This window comes from Trachemys scripta, chromosome 2 (genome assembly GCF_013100865.1).
Source record: "Trachemys scripta elegans isolate TJP31775 chromosome 2, CAS_Tse_1.0, whole genome shotgun sequence".
NCBI classification, from domain to species: Eukaryota; Metazoa; Chordata; order Testudines; family Emydidae; genus Trachemys; species Trachemys scripta.
The window spans coordinates 66,691,261-66,710,990 of NC_048299.1; the positions used below are offsets into that span (position 1 = coordinate 66,691,261).

Sequence of the window (19,730 nt, forward strand, 5' to 3'; positions counted from 1 at the left end):
AGTTTATGTACTCGGTGGCTTGGTGCTCCAGTGACAAGATAGGGATATGGGTTCCGTCTATCGCCCCAACACAGTTAGGGAATCCCAGTGTGGCAAAGCCATCAACTATGACCTTCACATTTCCAAAAGTCACTACCCTTGATATCAGAAGGTCTTTGATTGCGTTGGCTACTTGGATCACAGCAGCCCCCACGGTAGATTTGCCTACTCCAAATTGATTCCCAACTGACCGGTAGCTGTCTGGCATTGCAAGCTTCCACAGGGCTATTGCCACTCACTTCTCAACTGTGAGGGTTGCTCTCATCCTGGTATTCTGGTGCTTCAGGGCAGGGGAAAGCAAGTCACAAAGTTCCATGAAAGTGCCCTTATGCATGTGAAAGTTTCGCAGCCACTGGGAATTGTCCCACACCTGCAACATGATGCGGTCCCACCAGTCTGTGCTTGTTTCCCGGGCCCAGAATCGGTGTTCCATGGCATGAACCTGCCCCAGTAACACCATTATTTGCACAATGCTGAGGCCTGTACTTTGTGAGAGGTCTATGTCCATGTCAATTTCTTCATCACTCTCGTCGCCGTGCTGCAATCACCTCCTCGCCAGGTTTTGCTTTGGCATGTTCTGGCTCTGTATATACTCCAGGACAATGCACGTAGTGTTCATAGTGCTCATAATTGCCGCAGTGATCTGAGTGGGCTCCATGATTCCAGTGCTATGGCGTCTGGGCTGAAAAAAGGCACGAAACTATTGTCTGATGGAGGGAGGGAGGGGCAAGTGACGACATGGCTTACAGGGAATTAAAATCAACAAAGGTGGCTGTGCATCAGGGAGAAACACAAATAACTGTCACACAGAATGGCCCCCCCAAAGATTGAAATCAAAACACTGGGTTTAGTAGGCCATTGATTTCACGGAGAGAGGGGGAAGCAAATGAATACAGAACAAATCTGGTCCATCTATCTTTTACATCTTAGGCTGGCAGCAGATGGTGCAGCATGACTGATAGCCATTGGCATCTTCTGGGTGCTTGGCAGAAGATGCTGCATTATGATTGCTTGCCATTATCGTCAAGACGGTGCAATAGGACAGCCGGCAGGACTGAGTCTCCAGGAGACAAAACATGTCTGCCCAGGTGCCTCTGACTGAACTCACTGAGGTGTACAATAATGATGGATACCAATCGTAATACACCATCTACTGCCAAAAGACAATTAGCTGCTGCTGTGTAGCAATGCTGTACCACATCTACCTGCACCCAGATGACATATGGTGACAGTGAGCTGGGCTGAGCTGAGCGGGCTCCATGCTTGCTGTGGTATGTCATCTGAACAGGTAACCCAGGAAAAAAGGCGCAAAACGATTGTCTGCCGTTGCTCTCACGGGGGGAGGGAGGGCCTGACGACATGTACCCAGAATCCCGCACGACACTGTTTTTGCCTCATCAGACATTGGGATCTCAACCCAGAATTCCAATGGGTGGCGGAGACTGCGGGAACTGTGGGATAGCTACCCACAGTGCAATGCTCCGGAAGTCAACGCTAGCCTCGGTACTGTGGACGCGGTCCACCGACTTAATGCACTTAGAGCATTTTATGTGGGGACACACACAATCGTCCGTATAAAAAACGATTTCTATAAAACCAGCTTCTATAAATTCGACCTAATTTCATAGTGTAGACATACCCTTACATGCCGGAGGCTGTGTGAGAGCAGACCAGGTGTGGTAGCTCTCCCACCAAAGCAGTGTAAAAGGCAGGTTGGAGAACTGAGGGGACACTGTAGTTCATCAATCCAGATTGTATGCTGGGTAATGTCACACTGTCTTCAGTAAAAGGTTCTCTAATATTATCAGATATGGTACAGTCGTCACCTTAAAATCTGAAATAGATAACATCACCACCTGCATAAGGGACTGCACAGCTATTAATACATTTCTTCTCTCAGATTCAATAAGACTATCCTGAGATGATGTAAACTTGACAGCAATTTACACCACCATGCCACTATGTCATTATAGATGATAAAAGAGATCCTGGAGATGGTCAACACCTTTCCCTCCCAATTGCTAAAAAGCTAGAACTTAGTCTCTGGATCTCCAACTCACATCATATCCCCCCTACTGAAACCTGGGGGAGAAAACTGTTTAACTGCCTTTGCTTTGTAAGTGTGACATCATTGAATTCATCAGAAGAAGTCTAATTAAAAAGAAGTATATCTTTGTAAGCACAAGTAGTGCTATAAAAAGAGAGTATCTTACTTGTAAGATATTTTCATAAGCAACATTTAATATTAATATTTTAGTAACAGGCATAATAGTCAGATGGAAAAGGAAGCAGACAAGTGTATTGCAAAAAGAGCAAAAATTAGCATCTGGTTGCAGTGGCAGACAGTGCACTTGTGATGGTGCACAGCACTTAGCTGATCTCACTTGTCCAGAGATAGCTAGCTATGACATTTGAAAGTCATTATAGAAAACCCAGGAGGAACCTGTTGTGTTGCTCAGCTGAGGCCTCTTTCCAGATGTCAGCAGCTTTATGAGTCAAAAAGTAGATTTAAACCAGAGGATAAGTCAGGGATTGGCAACCTTTGGCACGTGGCCCGCCAGGGTAAGCACCCTGGTGGGCTGGGCTGGTTTCTTTACCTGCCATGTCCGCAAGTTTGGCCAATTGTGGCTCCCACTGGCTACGGTTCACCGCTCCAGGCCAATGGGGGTGGCAGGAAGTGGTGGCCAGCACATCCCTCAGCCCACACCGCTTCCCTCAGCCCCCATCCAGCTGGGACAGCAAACTGAGGCCAGTGGGAGCTGTGATCAGCCGAACCTGCGGACGTAGTAGGTAAACAAACTGGCCCGGCCCGCCAGGGTGCTTACCCTGACAGGCTGTGTGCCAAAGGTTGCCACTCACTGGGATAAGTCATCCTGAATTTACTGATTGGACGGAACTGGCTGAGAATGTGTGATTAAAAAAGAAGCTTGGACGACAAGCTACTTGAGTTCAGAGTAGTAAGAACCCTCCTAAGGACTAGAGTTGTAAGAATAACTGATTGTCCAATTTGCTGGCAATTCAGAGACATTTTAAAAAGTGTTTTGAATCAACCGAAAACCAATTTTTTTTCAGAAAATCAAAAAGTTGAAAAAAGTTGTTTTGAATCAAATAAAAATGTTTTGTTCAAGCTGAAACAAAATATTGTGTTTTGATTTCCAACATTTTCAAGTTTTATTTTTTTAAAAAGTTATTAAAGGAAATTTCGAAGTGAAAAGTCATGTCAAACTGAAAAATAGAAATCTTTCAACTTTTTTTATATTTTTGGGGTTGACATTAACAATTTGGGAAACTGATAAAAATTCCTCAAATATTTCAGCTCCCAGCCCCAGTTATCATCCAACATGACAGCAGGTGGCGCCACTCACCCAAACCGGGCTGAGTGCCAATAACAGACATCAGCCAATTTCCCCAAGCATGCACCTCTCTCTGGAGTATAAACCCAAAATTATACCATCTTGTGCTGCACAGAGAACTGTACAGCGTAAGGTCATAGAGTTCACCCCTCCCTCAATGTGGTGAGGAAATGCAGCAACCCCTGCCCCTTGAGCTAAGATTCCCAAGCATTTCACTCCAAATTTACTGGTTTAGATTAAAACATAAAATAAGTTTAATTATAAGAAGCTAGATAATAGGTGATAGCAAAGAGATCAAAGCAGATTATCTAGTAAATAACAAAAACACAAACTAAGTTTAACTTACAAGTAGGATAGGATTTGAATTAACAATCTCTCGCCCTGACAGATGATACAAGCAGACTTGCAGATTGTAGAGGCACCAGCTGAACTTGGTTTGCAGCTTAGGAACCCCACTCCAGTTACAAGTCCTTTTCTTTTGGAGCTTCTCCTATGTGTTCAGTTGTGGGGGAGTGAAGGACAACAGATGATGTCACTCCCTGCCTTATATAGCTTTAACATATGGTGGGAACCCTTTGTTTCAAACTTGGTTCCCAGACCAGTTTGTGGAAAAATACAGACATCCTAAAATGGAGTCCAGAGTCATGTGGGCTGGTCACATGCCCTTGCAGAGTCATAGCAGCCATTACTTACAGGCTGGCTGAAACATCCACAGGAAGGCTCACCAGGTGGGGGATAAGCTTCTCCCTAAGGCCTATTGTTTTCCCTACTGGCCTATTACCCTTAATGGACCCTTCACAACCAGCTATTTAGATGGGAAGCATCTTGCTTAGTGGGTGTCACCCCGGTGTGACTACATGTGAAATACATAGTCAATATTCATAACTTGATACAAAAATATACATGCACACAAATAGGATAATCATATTCAGCAAAAACAACAAGGAGTCTGGTGGCACCTTAAAGACTAACAGATTTATTTGGGCATAAGCTTTTGTGGGTAAAAACCTCCAGCCTCCAGCTTCCATCCACATCACACGATCCATTGTCTTCAGACAAGCCCTAAGATACAACCGAATTTGCTCCAACCCTCAGACAGAGACAAACACCTACAAGATATTTATCAAGCATTTGTAAAACTACAATACCCACCTGGGGAAGTGAGGAAACAGATTGACAGAGCAAGACGGGTACCCAGAAATCACCTACTACAGGACAGGCCCAACAAGGACAATAACAGTACACCACTGGCCATCACATACAGCCGACAGCTAAAACCTCTTCAGCGCATCATCCACGATCTACAACCTATCCTGGAAAATGATCCCTCACTCTCACAGACCTTGGGAGGCAGGCCAGTCCTCGCTTACAGACAACCCCCCAACCTGAAGCAAATACCAGCAATTACACACCACACCACAGAAACACCAACTCAGGAACCAATCCCTGTAGCAAACCTCATTGCCTACTCTGTCCCCATATCTACTCTGGCGACACCATCAGAGGACCCAACCACATCAGCCACACCATCAAGGGCTCATTCACCTGCACATCCACTAATGTTATATATGCCATCATGTGCCAGCAATGCCCCTCTGCCATGTACATTAGCCAAACCGGACAGTCCCTCCGCAAAAGAATAAATAGACACAAATCGGACATCAGGAATGGTAACATACATAAGCCAGTAAGTGAACACTTCAATCTCCCTGGTCATTCTATTACAGATTTAAAAGTCACTATCATTGAACAAAAAAACTTCAGAAACAGACTTCAAAGAGAAACAGCAGAACTAAAATTCATTTGCAAATTTAACACCATTAATCTGGGCTTGAATGGGAACTGGGAGTGGCTGGCTCATTACAGAAGCAGCTTTTCCTCTCCTGGAATTGACACCTCCTCATCTATTATTGGGAGTGGACTACATCCACCCTGATTGAATTGGCCCTGTCAACACTGGTTCTCCACTTGCAAAGTAACTCCCTGCTCTCCATGTGTCAGCATATAATGCCTGCATCTGTAACTTTCACTCTATGCATCCGAAGAAGTGAGGTTTTTACCCATGAAAGCTTATGCCCAAATAAATCTGTTAGTCTTTAAGGTGCCACCAGACTCCTTATTGTTTTTGTAGATACAGACTAACACAGCTACCCCCTGATACATATTCAACAAATCATAACTTTTCCAGTGACACTTTATACGCCCCATCTTGTAGAAAATGCACCATAACTATTCCATAATCAGATCATATAATAATATTACTATGAAGAATACAGGGTGCAGTGTCACAAAGGGAGTAACAGTTTTTGTGTTAAGTGTAATATTTGAAAAGTGGCCTTCATGTGAGAGGTTAGCAGAATACTGGAGTTTGAAGTGATTCAGGTTTCTTAGCTATAGAAAAAGTCACCATCTTATGGCAAAATTTCAAAACGAGTTAATATTAAAATATTTCCTTTGCACAACATTATAAGAATTTTACTATAGTGATATGGAAGATTTGCTAATCCTCTGAAGCGCGATTGTGCTATATTTGGAAACTAAATTCGATAATTCAAGTGTAAAACAGATGGATTTTAATCCTACTTTAAGCACAAATCTCAATGTAAACATAACTATGGATTGACTACTGATGCTCAATATTTAGTGCTGAATTATGAGCGTAACAAGTCTCTACAATTAGCAGCATGTACAAACTGAACATTTAATAGTAATATATGTCACCCTTTTAAAATATAAGTTTCTAAGAACACACACACACAGGACTAGCTTACACTACAATAAATTTAAGATCCAGTTTATAAAAATGGAATTTTTTTGTTCCTGAAAAGACTTAGATTTCAGTTTATAAGACAGTAAATAGGACTCACTATATGGAATAATTCTTGGTCTGGGTTGTGAATTCGGGAATTGAATAATCACAGAGCTTGGTAAAAGACCTACTGCCAACTGCCTCACTGAAGTAAATGGCTCCTGTGTTCAAAACAACAAATAATGCCCTAGAATGCAATTTTTTAAAGTCATGGGAAGTGGCGTCATATGCATTTTGTACATTCATCTTCTATATGCCAGTATTTTCTACCTTATTTAAAATATTGACAAAAACTATTGCACAGGGAAGCAGTTTTAGTTGTAGCAGCACCTCATTCTTTCACATTGCTCAGCAATTACTTTAAAGAAAGCACTAAAGTGTTTTTCCTTCTCAGTTTCAAAAATTCAATACAGACACTGATATACCTGCAAAGAGATGCAGTATTTAGCACGGTAATGCTGCTGTTTATACCCTGTATTTTTTTCTGATAAACAGGCTTTATATTTAAGACAATATAATTTATGATTAAATAATATATGGATACTAAAGTACAGTAACTTTTTTTATATATTTGGTTTATATCTAGCCAGATATTTAGTCTATCTGATTTATATTTTGAAGATAAAGACTGTAGTGACTGTAATTACACAGTCAAACATAATACAGCTGAATCCTACTTCTATTCAGCGGCCCATTGCAAATTTGTTTGGAAGCAAGAGAGAGGCTGTTACTTCACATAAATCTGTTCTCAATTTCTGTTACTCCCCTCTCAATATAAAACACTCAAACTCTTCTTGCTTTGTGGGAATAACTCACAGGTGACACAAAACAAGGAGCAATTGCACTCCAATATTTTCACCAACCTTGCAATTGTGTATTAGCTTCAAAAAAGCATACTCCTCTGCATTGCACTGATCTTGGATGTCTTTGCAATCAGTGAATCACTGGGCTTGGGAAGAGGATTTTCTACTGCAGATGGCAAGCATTTCACTGTGCCAGACAGCACAGGAGATGCCCAGTAACTGCTGATGTGTAGGCTTTAGAAAACTTTTTCATGAAACAAAGGCTTTAGTTTGTTTTCATCATTTAATTTACAGCAGAATTTAGTCTATTAAGAATGATTGGACAATAAACCTGTACATTGGGCTTAATAAGTGCCTGCTTTTACAATCAGATTTTATATACATATGTATATATAATGGCGTTTTATAAAGAAATCAGCTCAATAGCCTATTTTAAAAGTTTATGGTATTATTTAAGCAACAGTTATTGCAGAAACAGTGCTGAAAGTATTCATCCATGTGCATGTGATAAACAGTGGCGTAGCCAGGTGGAGGAAACAGGGGGAGCGATCACAAAAAAAGGCGTCACCAGCTGCGGCGCTTTTACTCACGTGGTGGCGCTTTTACTGACAGGGCAGCGCTCCGGGTCTTCGGCAGCACTTCAGCGGCGGGACCTTCACTCGCTCCGCAGGTCTTTGGTGGCATTTCGGCGATTGAAGGGCTCGCTGCCGAAGACCCGGAGCACCACCGAGTGAATAAAAATTAAAAAGGTGACAAGAAACTGAAAAGGCGCCACTTGTGCTCAGTGGGAGAGTGGCCACTGCCCCACTCTCCCCCTAGCTACGCTACTGGTGATAAAACGAATGGGCCAGATCTCACTCAGGGCCATATTATACTCTCAATTTTTAAGCAAACAAGTCCACAGTAAAATCCTGCCTAAAATTCAATGGGTTTAGATTACCTCCTCTCACAGAGCTTGCTCCTGCCCACACTATCCCATCAGTGGGTGGAAAAGCATGTGTGACCTATCCCAAAACCTAGCAGATTCCACGGGGATCCACATGAGATCAGAGCCATCCCTGTGGATCCCTGTGTTTCCACACTGACTCTGCATATAAGCAGCACTTCCCAGGCTACACGGTTGTATGCTTTGACCCTGTTTGTTTAAATAATATCTATTTTTGAAGATTTTTTAATACTCAAATATATTTGGTTTGTACAGAATTTGATACATAAAGAGCACCTAATATTTTAATATATATCCCAAATGAAAGGGATCAAATTATAACTATTATCTTGATCAAATTAGTTGTTTCAAGGTGGAGTCTCATTCTCATCTCAATATCCAGGGATTTCCATGTGTAACTCCTGCTAATGGAAATGGTGTTTGTAGATCCCTGTGTATGAAGATGAGAACATATACCACTAGACTATATCCTGTCTGCTCTCAGGGATTAATTGAAATGTACCATTGTATTGACTTTGAGATTCTGCCAGGGTGCTGGAACAATTTTTATCGGAAGGGTCCTAAAAGCCATTGAACCAAACTGTAAACCCTGAATATTTCAAGCCAGGGCACTCCTAGTTCCGGCATCTAGTCTGCTGGGAAAATGCAGATTAATAAAGCGTAACGTCTAACCCATTTTCAATGGCAAAACAGAATGGAAATGAAAACAATGAAACACAAATAAAACCTGCAGCAGTGCTGAGATTTTGCCATCTGACTTGCAAATTCCTAATTCAAGGGTACAAAAACAGAGATACAGAAATAGTTAGGCAAAGAGGACAATACACAACAAAGATTCACTTACCATACATTGTGTGGAGACTTCCTGATTTTTCAGGATTTCCTATGCTCTCTAGACATGGTATGAAGTTAACCAGGCCCACATTTTCAGCTGTTTTCTAAGCAGACTGGTATGGGTGAAAAACCTTGCATTTCTTCAAGCAAACTGAAAAACTGCACTCACAAACAAGGAGCTAGATGTGCAATTACCTCCACTTTGAGGGATGCAGCCATAAATACTGTGGGAATATTTTAGAGGAAACAAGAAGAAATACTCTATATTTCAGGTAACTCTGAAATATAAATACTTCAATATTATTCAAGTCCTGTGTATCTTACACATTACTCATTTCAGTGATGCTTCATAACAAGTTCTGTTGCTGCCATGGCATAAAAGTACAAAAATAAACTTGTACTCTTACAAGGAGCACTTTTTGTAATCTCATAAATAAGTGCACATTTCACTACAATAATCCAATCTGCACTTCATTGAAGACATTTAATAATAATAATGATTTATTTTTATAACCTCAGTGCTTTTGATTATCAGCATTGTTGGTGTTTAAATCATGTGCACAACTGATTCATGTGCACAACTCCCATTAAAATTAATAGGGATTATGCCTACACCTGAACTATGAACAGTTCCATAAAACTACTCTTTAGCAGTCCTACAATTCTAACGCCTGGTCTATACTACCCGCCTGAATCGGCGGGTAGAAATCGACCTCTCGGGGATCGATTTATCGCGTCCCGTCGGGACGCGACAATCGATCCCCGAATCGGCGCTCTAACTCCACCAGCGGAGGTGGTAGTAAGCGCCGCCGACAAAAAGCGGCAGAAGTCGATTTTGCCGCCGTCCTCACAACGGGGTAAGTCGGCTGTAATACGTCGAATTCAGCTACGCTATTCACGTAGCTGAATTTGCGTATCTTAAATCGACTCCCCGCTGTAGTGTAGATGTACCCTAAAAGACAGCATTTGGGTTGTTTGAAAGGGAAACAAAAGACATTCACCTACACGTGGTGAAATATTCATTCCCTTTGTTTCTGCAACATTATCACATTATTTCCAACAGATTCTCAAATGGTGAACTACTGCCATGTGCACAGAGGCAGCATAAAGACTACACACAACTTAAATCCTGTTTTCAGGATGTGGATGGTGCATAGGCCTTGTGCTAGTACTTTGCACAGGTAGGGTTACCAGAATACCCAGTCGAAAAGGGACTCTGGTGGCTCCGGTCAGCTCCTCTGACCGGGTCATGAAAAGTCCAGTTGTTGGTGTAGTGGGGTGACAGGCTGCAGGCTATGCACAGGGGTGGTCACTGGGGCTCTACGCGCTGTCCCCGCCCCAAGCATCAGAATCCCAGCTCCCACTGGCCAGGAACTGCAGCGCGCAGAGCCACCTGGCCGCAGAACCAGAGGGACATGCTGGCCACTTCCAGGAGCCGCCTGAGCTAAGCGCTGCCCGGAGCCTACACCCCACACTGGCCCTGATCCCCTTCCTGCACCCAAACTCCCTCCTGGAGCCCGCGCTCAAATCCCGAGCATCCTCCCCCACCCAAACCCCACACTCCCTCCCACACTCCAACCCCCTGTCCCAGCCCTGAGCCCCCTCTCGCACTCCGAAACCCTCAGCCCCAGCCCAGAGTTCCCTTCTGCACCTCAAACCCCTGATCCCCAGCCCCACCCCAGAGCCTGCACTCCCCTGCACCTCCAGCACTCCAAACCCCTCATCCCTCGCCCCACCCCCAGAGCCCGCACCCCCAGCCCGAGCCTGCACCCCCTGCCCCAGCCCAGTGAAAATGAGTGAGTGATGGTTGGGGAGAGTGAGCGATGAAGGGAGGGAGGATGGAGTGAGTGGGGGCTGGGCCTAAGAGAAGGGGCGGGGCAAGGGTTTCGGTTTTCTGCGATTAGAAACTTGGCAACCCGTATGCACAAGTTGAATTTCACCCCAGAAGTGGATTTTATTACAGAACATTTTAAGGTATGCATTTAGTTTGAAGAAAAAACACAAGGCAATCATATATATCTCATATAAGGTCCTGTAACTTGTAGCATGCAAACAGACTGGCTACAACCAGATAGAGCCCCACTGACTTCAATGTAGCTCCACATGGACATAGCAGCCCAGCTGAGCACTACATGTTGCAGGATCAGGGCCTAAGAATTTAAGGTATTAGATAAATTAATATTAAACTAAGTTTTTGGGGGAAGATACCATATTTTTTGCTCAGTGTTTGTACAGTGTCTAGAACAATGGAGCCTTTAACTATGATTGGAGCATCCATGTGTTGTTTCAATACAAATAATAAATAATTACACTGATCCTAGATGAAACCTATATTTTTTCTCCCTTTTATATGAAAAAAACAAAACAAAATGATGTTAAAAGATACTATCTCAGATTGGTTCCTTCTACCTCTGTACATAAATTTCTAACCATGTTTATATTATAAGCATCTCATTCACCTTGATTAAATATAGAAAAACACTGCACCAAGTGACAAAAACTACTCAGGCAAAACTCTCACAGATGTCAGTTGGTTTTGTTAACATAATAGAATCTTTGATCCATCTCCCATTGAAGTCAATTAGAGTTTCTTGATAAACTTCAGTGGGACATGGATTAAGACTTGAATGAGTAAATCAAACAGGGTGAGGCTTGGAATGATTTTCTTGGCATATATTGTAAAATACACCAGCAACAAAAGTATCTTTATACACTGTATTAGAGTATTATCCCTATATGCAAAACAACAACTAGAATCAGATATGCAAATAGTCAATTAATTTCAACAAGTGTTGCTACTGCCTTAAAATATGAAAAGTAAACACTCTATTAACAGGCTTTACAGTTCAATCAAAATCTGAAGACACTAAAAGCCACTGAATAGGTTTAATCTATGTAAAATGCAAGTGGAGTATAGGAAGAACCTGGACCAACAACAATGTGTGCACTGAAGTTTAAACCAATACCTTTGAAACAATACAGGCAAAAAACCATTAGCAACAGACTTAAACACTCAGGTTTGGTCTCATCCAAAATCCACTGAAGCCAATGGGATTCTTTCCATTAACTGCAATGTGCTTTGGATCAGGCTGATATCATCTTTAAATCATATTTAATGTTATTTTTCTCAAATCCATATCAATAATACTCTTTACCTACCACACAGTACATAGTGGGCTAAATTGTGGTACAAGTTTACTTGGCTTGCACAGAGAACATTTTGACATACGTTTAGTTCCATTTGTTTTAATCTGATATTTACCAAAAAGAGAATGCTAACATGAAGATTTACTTGGAGGCATATTTAAGTCATTTAAAAACCTTAAACCTAATGCTACTCCTCAGTGTTATAGGCATAGGATATCAACTTTGCTGCTTCTATTTCTTATTGGCACAGAAACTGAAGTAGATGTGCGTATAAACCAAAAGTGCTACAAAAAAAAATGCTGAAAAATACTGATATAATGAACATTTTCCACATGACATATTTGACAAAGTCAATTAGTTAATATTGCAAAGAAGGAACAGTTTAAATTGTTTAAATAGGCCTGCATGAACTAAGCAGACAAGCGCATACACCTCACACAAGACACAAGATATAGATTTTTAAAGCTTACCATTATCATTTTTAAGATTCCCATTGCTGAGCTGTTTTAGTCTCTTCTGATGTGATTTGCCATTATAGTGGATTTGTGCTTGAGCAGCAGAGTTCAACTGAATGTTACAAACATTGCACAAAGTGAAATTGGTGTGTTTTTTCTCCTTCTCTTGCTTTTCCTCACTGTCATCAGGTGCTAATTCTGTCTCACTTTCCCTGTCTGGTACACTTGGGAAACCTGGGGTGTAAGAATGATTACCATGGGGGACATCAGGGCTCCAGGGCTTCTTCATATTTTCTAAAAAAAATAAATAAAACAAAATCATGAACGATCCACAGTACCAACACCTGGAAAGTAGAAGGAAGCGCTATTGGTTAGTTTTCATATTTTATTTTAGCTCTTAAAGTATACAGTTCCATTTCACACATTTTGCTTCCTCTTGGTGAGTCTTCCTTAAACCCCAAAGTTAAGCAAAGGTAGATATTTACACATTTTAACAGGACCTGTAAGTCTATCCCTGGAGTTAAACTGTCACTGCAAAATCCTTTTCTAATTAAGTTCTATTCTGACTTTCCAGTTATTTTGCTGTATTTGTTCATTAGCTGAACAAAAAGGGCAGAATGAACAATTATGTGAATGGAACATTAGTCTAGTGGTTAGGGTCACACAACTAGAAACCAGGAAACCTTTTTTCTGTTCCCAGCTCTGTTAATAACTCACTGTGTTTTGGGCAAGTAACAGTACTTCCTCTCTATACCTCAGTTTCCTCCAGTGCAAAAAAGTGTGTGGGTGGAAGGGGAGCAGAAAGAAAGAGAGAGAATGATGCCTACCTGACTTAATAAAGTACTCTGAGAGTACCATAGATGAGGATTAAGTAATGCCAAATACAATTATAACAACTGGAGTTTAACACACCAGCGATATGTTTATTTGTGAGCTACACACAGATACAATAGTGCTTCTCTTAGACAAAGCAAAGGTACAAGGCATTGCTTGCCTTAGCCAAGCCCAAACCAAAGTTTTGAAACATGGCTTATTTCACCCAACTTCTTCAGCAAGGAAGAATGGGGGCAGGGGAGAGAAGTAAACCCACTTGGGTTACTGCTCAGCCCCAGTTCTTAGAGATTCTTTTTCCTAACTACTAGATTCAGATCCCCAACCTCCAACTCACTTCCCTCTTATAGTGTGCTAGGAGGACTCAATTCTCCACAGTTGGTTCAGCCCTAGGATTCTGCATTAAGGACAGGTGATTATATTCCTTCTTCTTGCCAGAAGGGAAGTTAACCTTTTCCTTAGCAAGCTCTGAATGGGGTCTATAGCAGCCTAAGATTAACCTTCCCTGAGAAAGCACAATTATTTACTGTAACAGAAATACATTCACATATGAGATGGAATGTATAACCCCACTTTTCCCCAGCCATGAAGGAGTTAAGGGACAGAGTTGCTACCTCCTTAGATATGGCTAATTGGTTGACCAGTAGTAGCTGGGATAATAAGCTTCAACCCAGGCAGATCAGGGTGGTTGTCAGACAGGGTGAGGACAATCTTGCATGAGCAGCAAACTGGCAAAAAGCAGGACTTGAACTTCTCTGAGGATTGGGGTGGGACTGCTAGATTGGGGTAACCCTGCCAGTTTACGCAGGTTTCCAATCTCCTAGTCTTCACAAGCTAGAACTCCCCAGCGTCCTGCTACCAAGCCTGGGTGGAATACCACATTTGGGGATAGTGAGAGCTAGTGGAAAGAAAGTTCTTAAAGGGTAAGTGTACTTCTAAGGGCCCCAGGAGCATGTGAGATGGCTGAACCCCCTTGGAACATACTTACAGTTTTCTTTATGATTAAGTAACATTTTATGAGTTTTACACATCAACTAGTACTATAAAAAGGCCAGTGTTAAGCTCTGTGGAGAGGATAACATATAAATATATTCCAATAGTTATACAATTTTTGTGTCTGGCTACAGGGGACAAGCAATAAGTTGCTTTGTTGGTGGGAGTGCTATAAGGCACACCCCAGAGACCCTGTTGCAAGATTTCCTTCAAAACCCATGGAAAGGCTGAAGTCTATTTCCAGTCCTTATGATCCAGTATGCTGAAGATACCAGAAGCATAAAAAATCCTGACTTTGCAAGTTGCAGACAGATCACTCTTGTATTGATCACTTTAATTATTGTACAACTCCTACTCACTCTCTCTACATTTGTCTGGACTGCTTTCAAGTCAAAATTTAAATTAATCATAAAATCATGAGTAAAATATCAAATATGATTCTGTTTTTGTTTAGATTCTTCCCATTTTCTCCTGCTCTGCTCCAAAAGAGAAATAATAAACAAGCATTACTGGCAGGGCTGGCTCCAGCGTTTTTGCCGCCCTAAGCGGTGGGGGGTAGGGGGAAAGCCACGATTGGCATTTCTACCGCCACCGCTTGATTCTTCAGCGGCAATTCGGTGGCAGGTCCTTCCCTCCGAGAGGGACTGAGGGACCCGCCGCCAAATTGCCGCCACAGAGCTGGACGTGCCACCCCTTTCTGTTGGCCGGCCCAAGCACCTACTTGGTGCGCTGGTGCCTGGAGCCGGCCCTGATTACTGGTCTCTTATTTTTGTCTTCATGAATTATAATTTAAGGTAAGGTTAATCTATAAATCTAGAACCTGATTCTCCTCTAACACCAGGGTGAACCAAAAGTAATTCCCATGAACTCAGTGGAGAAGAAGGGAGAGGAAAGTCTGCCTCCTAGAAGCTAAAATGAAATAAACGCAAATATGAACATTTAAAATTAAAGCAGCTAAAATTGGGTGGGCAGGAGTCAGATAAGTCCGATAAACTTATGAGTCATGCTCCATACACACACAACAAGATTAATTCATTAGTGAAGGAATATGGTATATGAATGCAGTACCCAGTGAGGTAGAGCTTATTAGGCAAAATACCAGTTCTGCAAACTTATTTACAGACTTAATCAAGGCACTTTGTGCTTTAAGTGCAGTCGCATTCAGTTTTTCCAATATGGTGCCCCTTTTGATGCCTCAATAATACAGTCAAGTCAGTCATACTAAGGAAAGTGAAAGACAGCTGCTTCTATACATGAGGGCTAGCAAAGGCCATCTTTATTTCCAGAGCCAGACTAGGTTTATGACACAGTTTGACTCCAAAAGTGAATCAAAACTAGGCTGCAGATTTTAATTTGACTACACCAGAGGTTCTCAAACTGGGAGGTGTCCCCCTCCCTCTCACTCCCCAGGAGGGGGGGGGGAACGACATGAGAAGCTTTAGGGAAAAAAAACTTACTGCATACATTTTACCCACAGCAATGAATAACTATCAAAGCTGATTCCTCCAGACATCTCAGATCCTCAGATGGTGCTGTGCATTTTGACAGATTTCTTTTAAGCTTGCATAGCAGTAAACAAAGTCATTGCCATCTGTACATTAACCTGATGTGCACATTTAATTGTAAACATCGACCACAATCTCAGTTTTGCTTTTGCTCTTATTACAATGGATTGTTGACTGTGTTTGAATCAATGCCTGGCTGTTTTTAATATTTAGAGAGAGTTGTATATGTTTTTATTGGTATATGTACTTGTGTAGTGGGAGGGGGAGACAGCACGTAAAGTAGTACAGACACAAAGAAGTGAGAGTGCGATCAAATACATTTGAGAATCACTGGACTACACACAAATACTGAAAGCTGTTCTACCCAAATGGTAGACATTTCATGTGTCCAGCTACCATCTCAAGCAGTGATGGGCAACCTGCGGCCAGCAGGCCGCACGTGGCCCGTCAGGGTAATCCACTGGGAGTTGCAGGTGGTCGTGCAAATGTAAGCAAATTATCTGGCGGTCTGCCAGCGGATTACTCTGATGGGCCACGTGTGGCCCGTGGGGCACAGGTTGCCCACCACTGATCTCAAGACTTTGGCTATATCAGAACCAGAAAGTATCATTGAATTGGAACCAAAGCGTAAAGGGCAAATTGAGAGATGAACATTCCAGTCCTAAAATTTGAGAGTTTCAATCTGAGTTTCCAGATTTGATTCATCTCCAATTAATATTGGGTTCATTTATGTAAATTGAAGAATATTTACTCAAAACAGTTTGCTACAATTATGCAAAGAACAAGCACCCAAACCTGAGAGGCGCCTCAGCATTTGCTACTTTCAGTAAAGTCAGCATCTCTCAGGATCAGCTGAGTCAGTTTTATTGGCTTATTTTCTGCTTACAAATACAGTTAACTCTCTATATTGTATAGGATTTCAGAAATCTAAAAGAAGATTAAACCATTGGATCCAGGACAAACACCAAATGAAAAAAACAACAACATAGAAGTGAATAATTATCATTAAATAAATGTATTATATCAACAGTGATAATGGTGTCTCTTTTATGGGCCAGATCACATTCCCTTATAGGAAAACCTGTGAGAGGTAGTGAGAAAACTCAGATTCTTCTTGTGGAGTTTCCTCCAAATACTTCTTTGTGGAAGTAAGAATATCCCCAAGGGAAGAAAAAGGGATCCTCCAAAGTCTAACTCCTCTGGAATCTGCTGGAAGTACCAATCCATCATCAGAGAGTTATATTTTATCCATCTAACACAATTTTAAATGAAGAAATTTAGCATTTAATCAGATGTCAAACAGAAGAAATAAATAATAACATACTATTAATTTCCTACTATTATTAGAAATTAATTAGATAACTATTCAGAAACTCCAGTTTGTATATGTTGTACAATACCTAACATCTTTTGCATTGAAAGCATTCCCCACTAGAGTGCAGTATGATTTTAAGATTACAAACGCAGTACTGTATCTCTCTAAGCTTATAGTATTATGAGCATAGAGTTACTGTAATGTGTATGTCTTCTGGCCAATACATTCAGCTTTATAAGTATATATTATATAGTCCATTACACATGCCTACTCAGTGAGTGTACTCATACATGCATAATACTTTTTCTTAACTTTCACAGAAATAAGCAGACAACATAAGTAACAATAGTGTAATAAGACATCACTGATATTAGGATAAATATGACAACTTTGTATGATTTATTCTGCAGTATGGAGTGAAAGACCATCAAAATATTCTAGAAAAGGATAAAATGCAAAAGAATGTAATGCAACAAAATGCCATGTTGGAAATAAATAACTCAAGCTCCAATCATTTGATTAGTGCTTGCATTAGACACCTGTGATGGCCTTATAGTGGTAAAACACTGACTATTGCGATCTCTTTCTGAAATCTGGCGCAACAGGGGTAGCATTTGCAGCAGCAGAGCAGGATGACGTAGGTAGGCGCAGGAAGCATGTCATGTCATGCTATGCTGACACGGTCTTCACACATGGACAGTGAATTCAGATTATGTAACAGCATTACTGGAGGTATTGACTAACATACTATAAGTCTCAGGCTGTACAAGCCACTTCTCTTCCTGCTCTAGGAACGTTCCCATGCACCTCCACAGGAGTGTTTGAGAATTTTATTTTGTATGTAGTTATGGACAGAAATGGTCTGAACAAAAACCTAACCCTGCAAACTGACAAATTTTTTGAGAAGTTCAGATACTGGTCTGGATCCAAACTTTATGGTTCCAGACCATTCTCTATTATTTTTGAAGGGGGGGGGGGGGTAAAGCAGGCTAGGGGATGAAGGAGATAACTTGTTGTACATCATTTGTCGATGTTATTTAAAAAAAATATGTTTACTAGTCAATCCACTATTTTAGAGGAATGTAAACAAATACCCATTAAGTCAAGCCTCCAGCAGTATAACTGTAGTAGTTGACTCTCATGAGGACTGCAGGTACACTAGCATCCTACTAAAAAGCAACAGAGGGTCCTGTGGCACCTTTGAGACTAACAGAAGTACTGGGAGCATAAGCTTTCGTGGGTAAGAACCTCACTTCTTGCATCTGAAGAAGTGAGGTTCTTACCCACGAAAGCTTATGCTCCCAGTACTTCTGTTAGTCTCAAAGGTGCCACAGGACCCTCTGTTGCTTTTTACAGATTCAGACTAACACGGCTACCCCTCTGATACTTAGCATCCTACTACTCACTATATAGTATAGAGGCGAAAAATAATGAGCCAGGAAGTCTCAGAAGGCCACATTTCAAAAGTGGCCTCTAAAAGTGTATACCCACAGTTACACACTTCTATTTTTGGGTGTCCCACAAATTGATATTCAAATACAATTCTGATTGTTTGCACAAGCAAGTTCATTTTGTGGCTGCAGAAAACATGTCTCATTAATACTAGTTGGTAATTCTGTTCAAAATGTTTAAAAGCAAGCACACAGTCCTATTTTTAAAAGTTAAACACTTTCAATTGATATAAATTACTTAACTAACTTATGTTATCTATCCTACAAACTATTATTAAATGAAAGTTGTTTCCTTTCCATTGTAGCATAGAACTTATCTTCACTGTATTAGATTAAGTGACATATGTGAATAGTTATTACCTTTGTGAACAGCTTTGTTTTGGATCAGTGACTATGAAGCACAAGCTAAGTTCTCAGATGTTAAGAAGAGCAGTAGTGCACTACAATTGAATTAGCAAACTGAGAATTAAAAAATTTCAGCCAGCTAAATGGCATTGTGGATAAATGCTCAGGCCTATTTTCCCTGGAGCCCTGAACTCAGTTCTGGTTCAATTATGCTTACCAGTAAAATGAACTTTGCATGAAGGGATAGCTTTGAGCAAAGTAGAAAGCTGTCCTGCTACAATCTGTGGTGTTTGCTGGCTCAACTACACTCTGGGGATTTTGTTTCTGAGATGGGATTGGAAGTGAGGGGGTAGAAATTATATCCCTGTCATGAACCAACAATTACCTCTCCTGATTTGAGACAAAAGTGCACTTTCCATACAGTGAAAAGGAGAGACAACTTTGTTCTCTTAAAGTGCAGCTAATTATGTTGTTAGCTGAGTGTCTTCTGAGTATAAAATTATCGAAGTCAGTACTACTCTCTATTATTCTAGGGTTACCATATTTCCACAAACAAAAAAGAGGACACTGGGGGGGGAAGCCCCGCCCTAGCTCAGCCCCGCCCCATCCACTCCCTCCCACTTCCCACCCCCTGACTGCTCCCCTCAGAACCCCAACCCCCCCTGCTTCTTGTCCCCTGACTGCCCCCTGCTGAGAACCCCCTACCCTAACTGCCCCCCCCAGGACCCTACCTGTCCCCTGACTGCCCTGACCCTTATCCACTCGCATGGGTGGCAGGGTTGTAGAAATTTTGGTGGTGCCCAGAACCCCGCACCCCACCTGCCTAAGGCTCTGGGAGGGGGGTTGGAGGTCTGGGGTGCAGGTCCTGGGCTGGGGATTAGGGTGCAGGAGGGGTGCAGGTTCT

The 19,730-nt window shown here is 41.6% G+C and overlaps 1 protein-coding gene across 2 annotated transcripts in view; it reads right to left on the reverse strand.

Moving 5' to 3' along the window:
- The window catches only part of ZNF385D (zinc finger protein 385D), a 622,231-nt gene that overhangs the window by 457,571 nt on the left and 144,930 nt on the right, over positions 1 to 19,730 (reverse strand). For both annotated transcript variants that reach the window (XM_034760769.1, XM_034760770.1), the window contains exon 2: positions 12,402 to 12,680. In XM_034760769.1, coding sequence (XP_034616660.1) covers positions 12,402 to 12,680 — 279 coding nt within the window. The remainder of the gene's footprint in view (positions 1 to 12,401; positions 12,681 to 19,730) is intronic.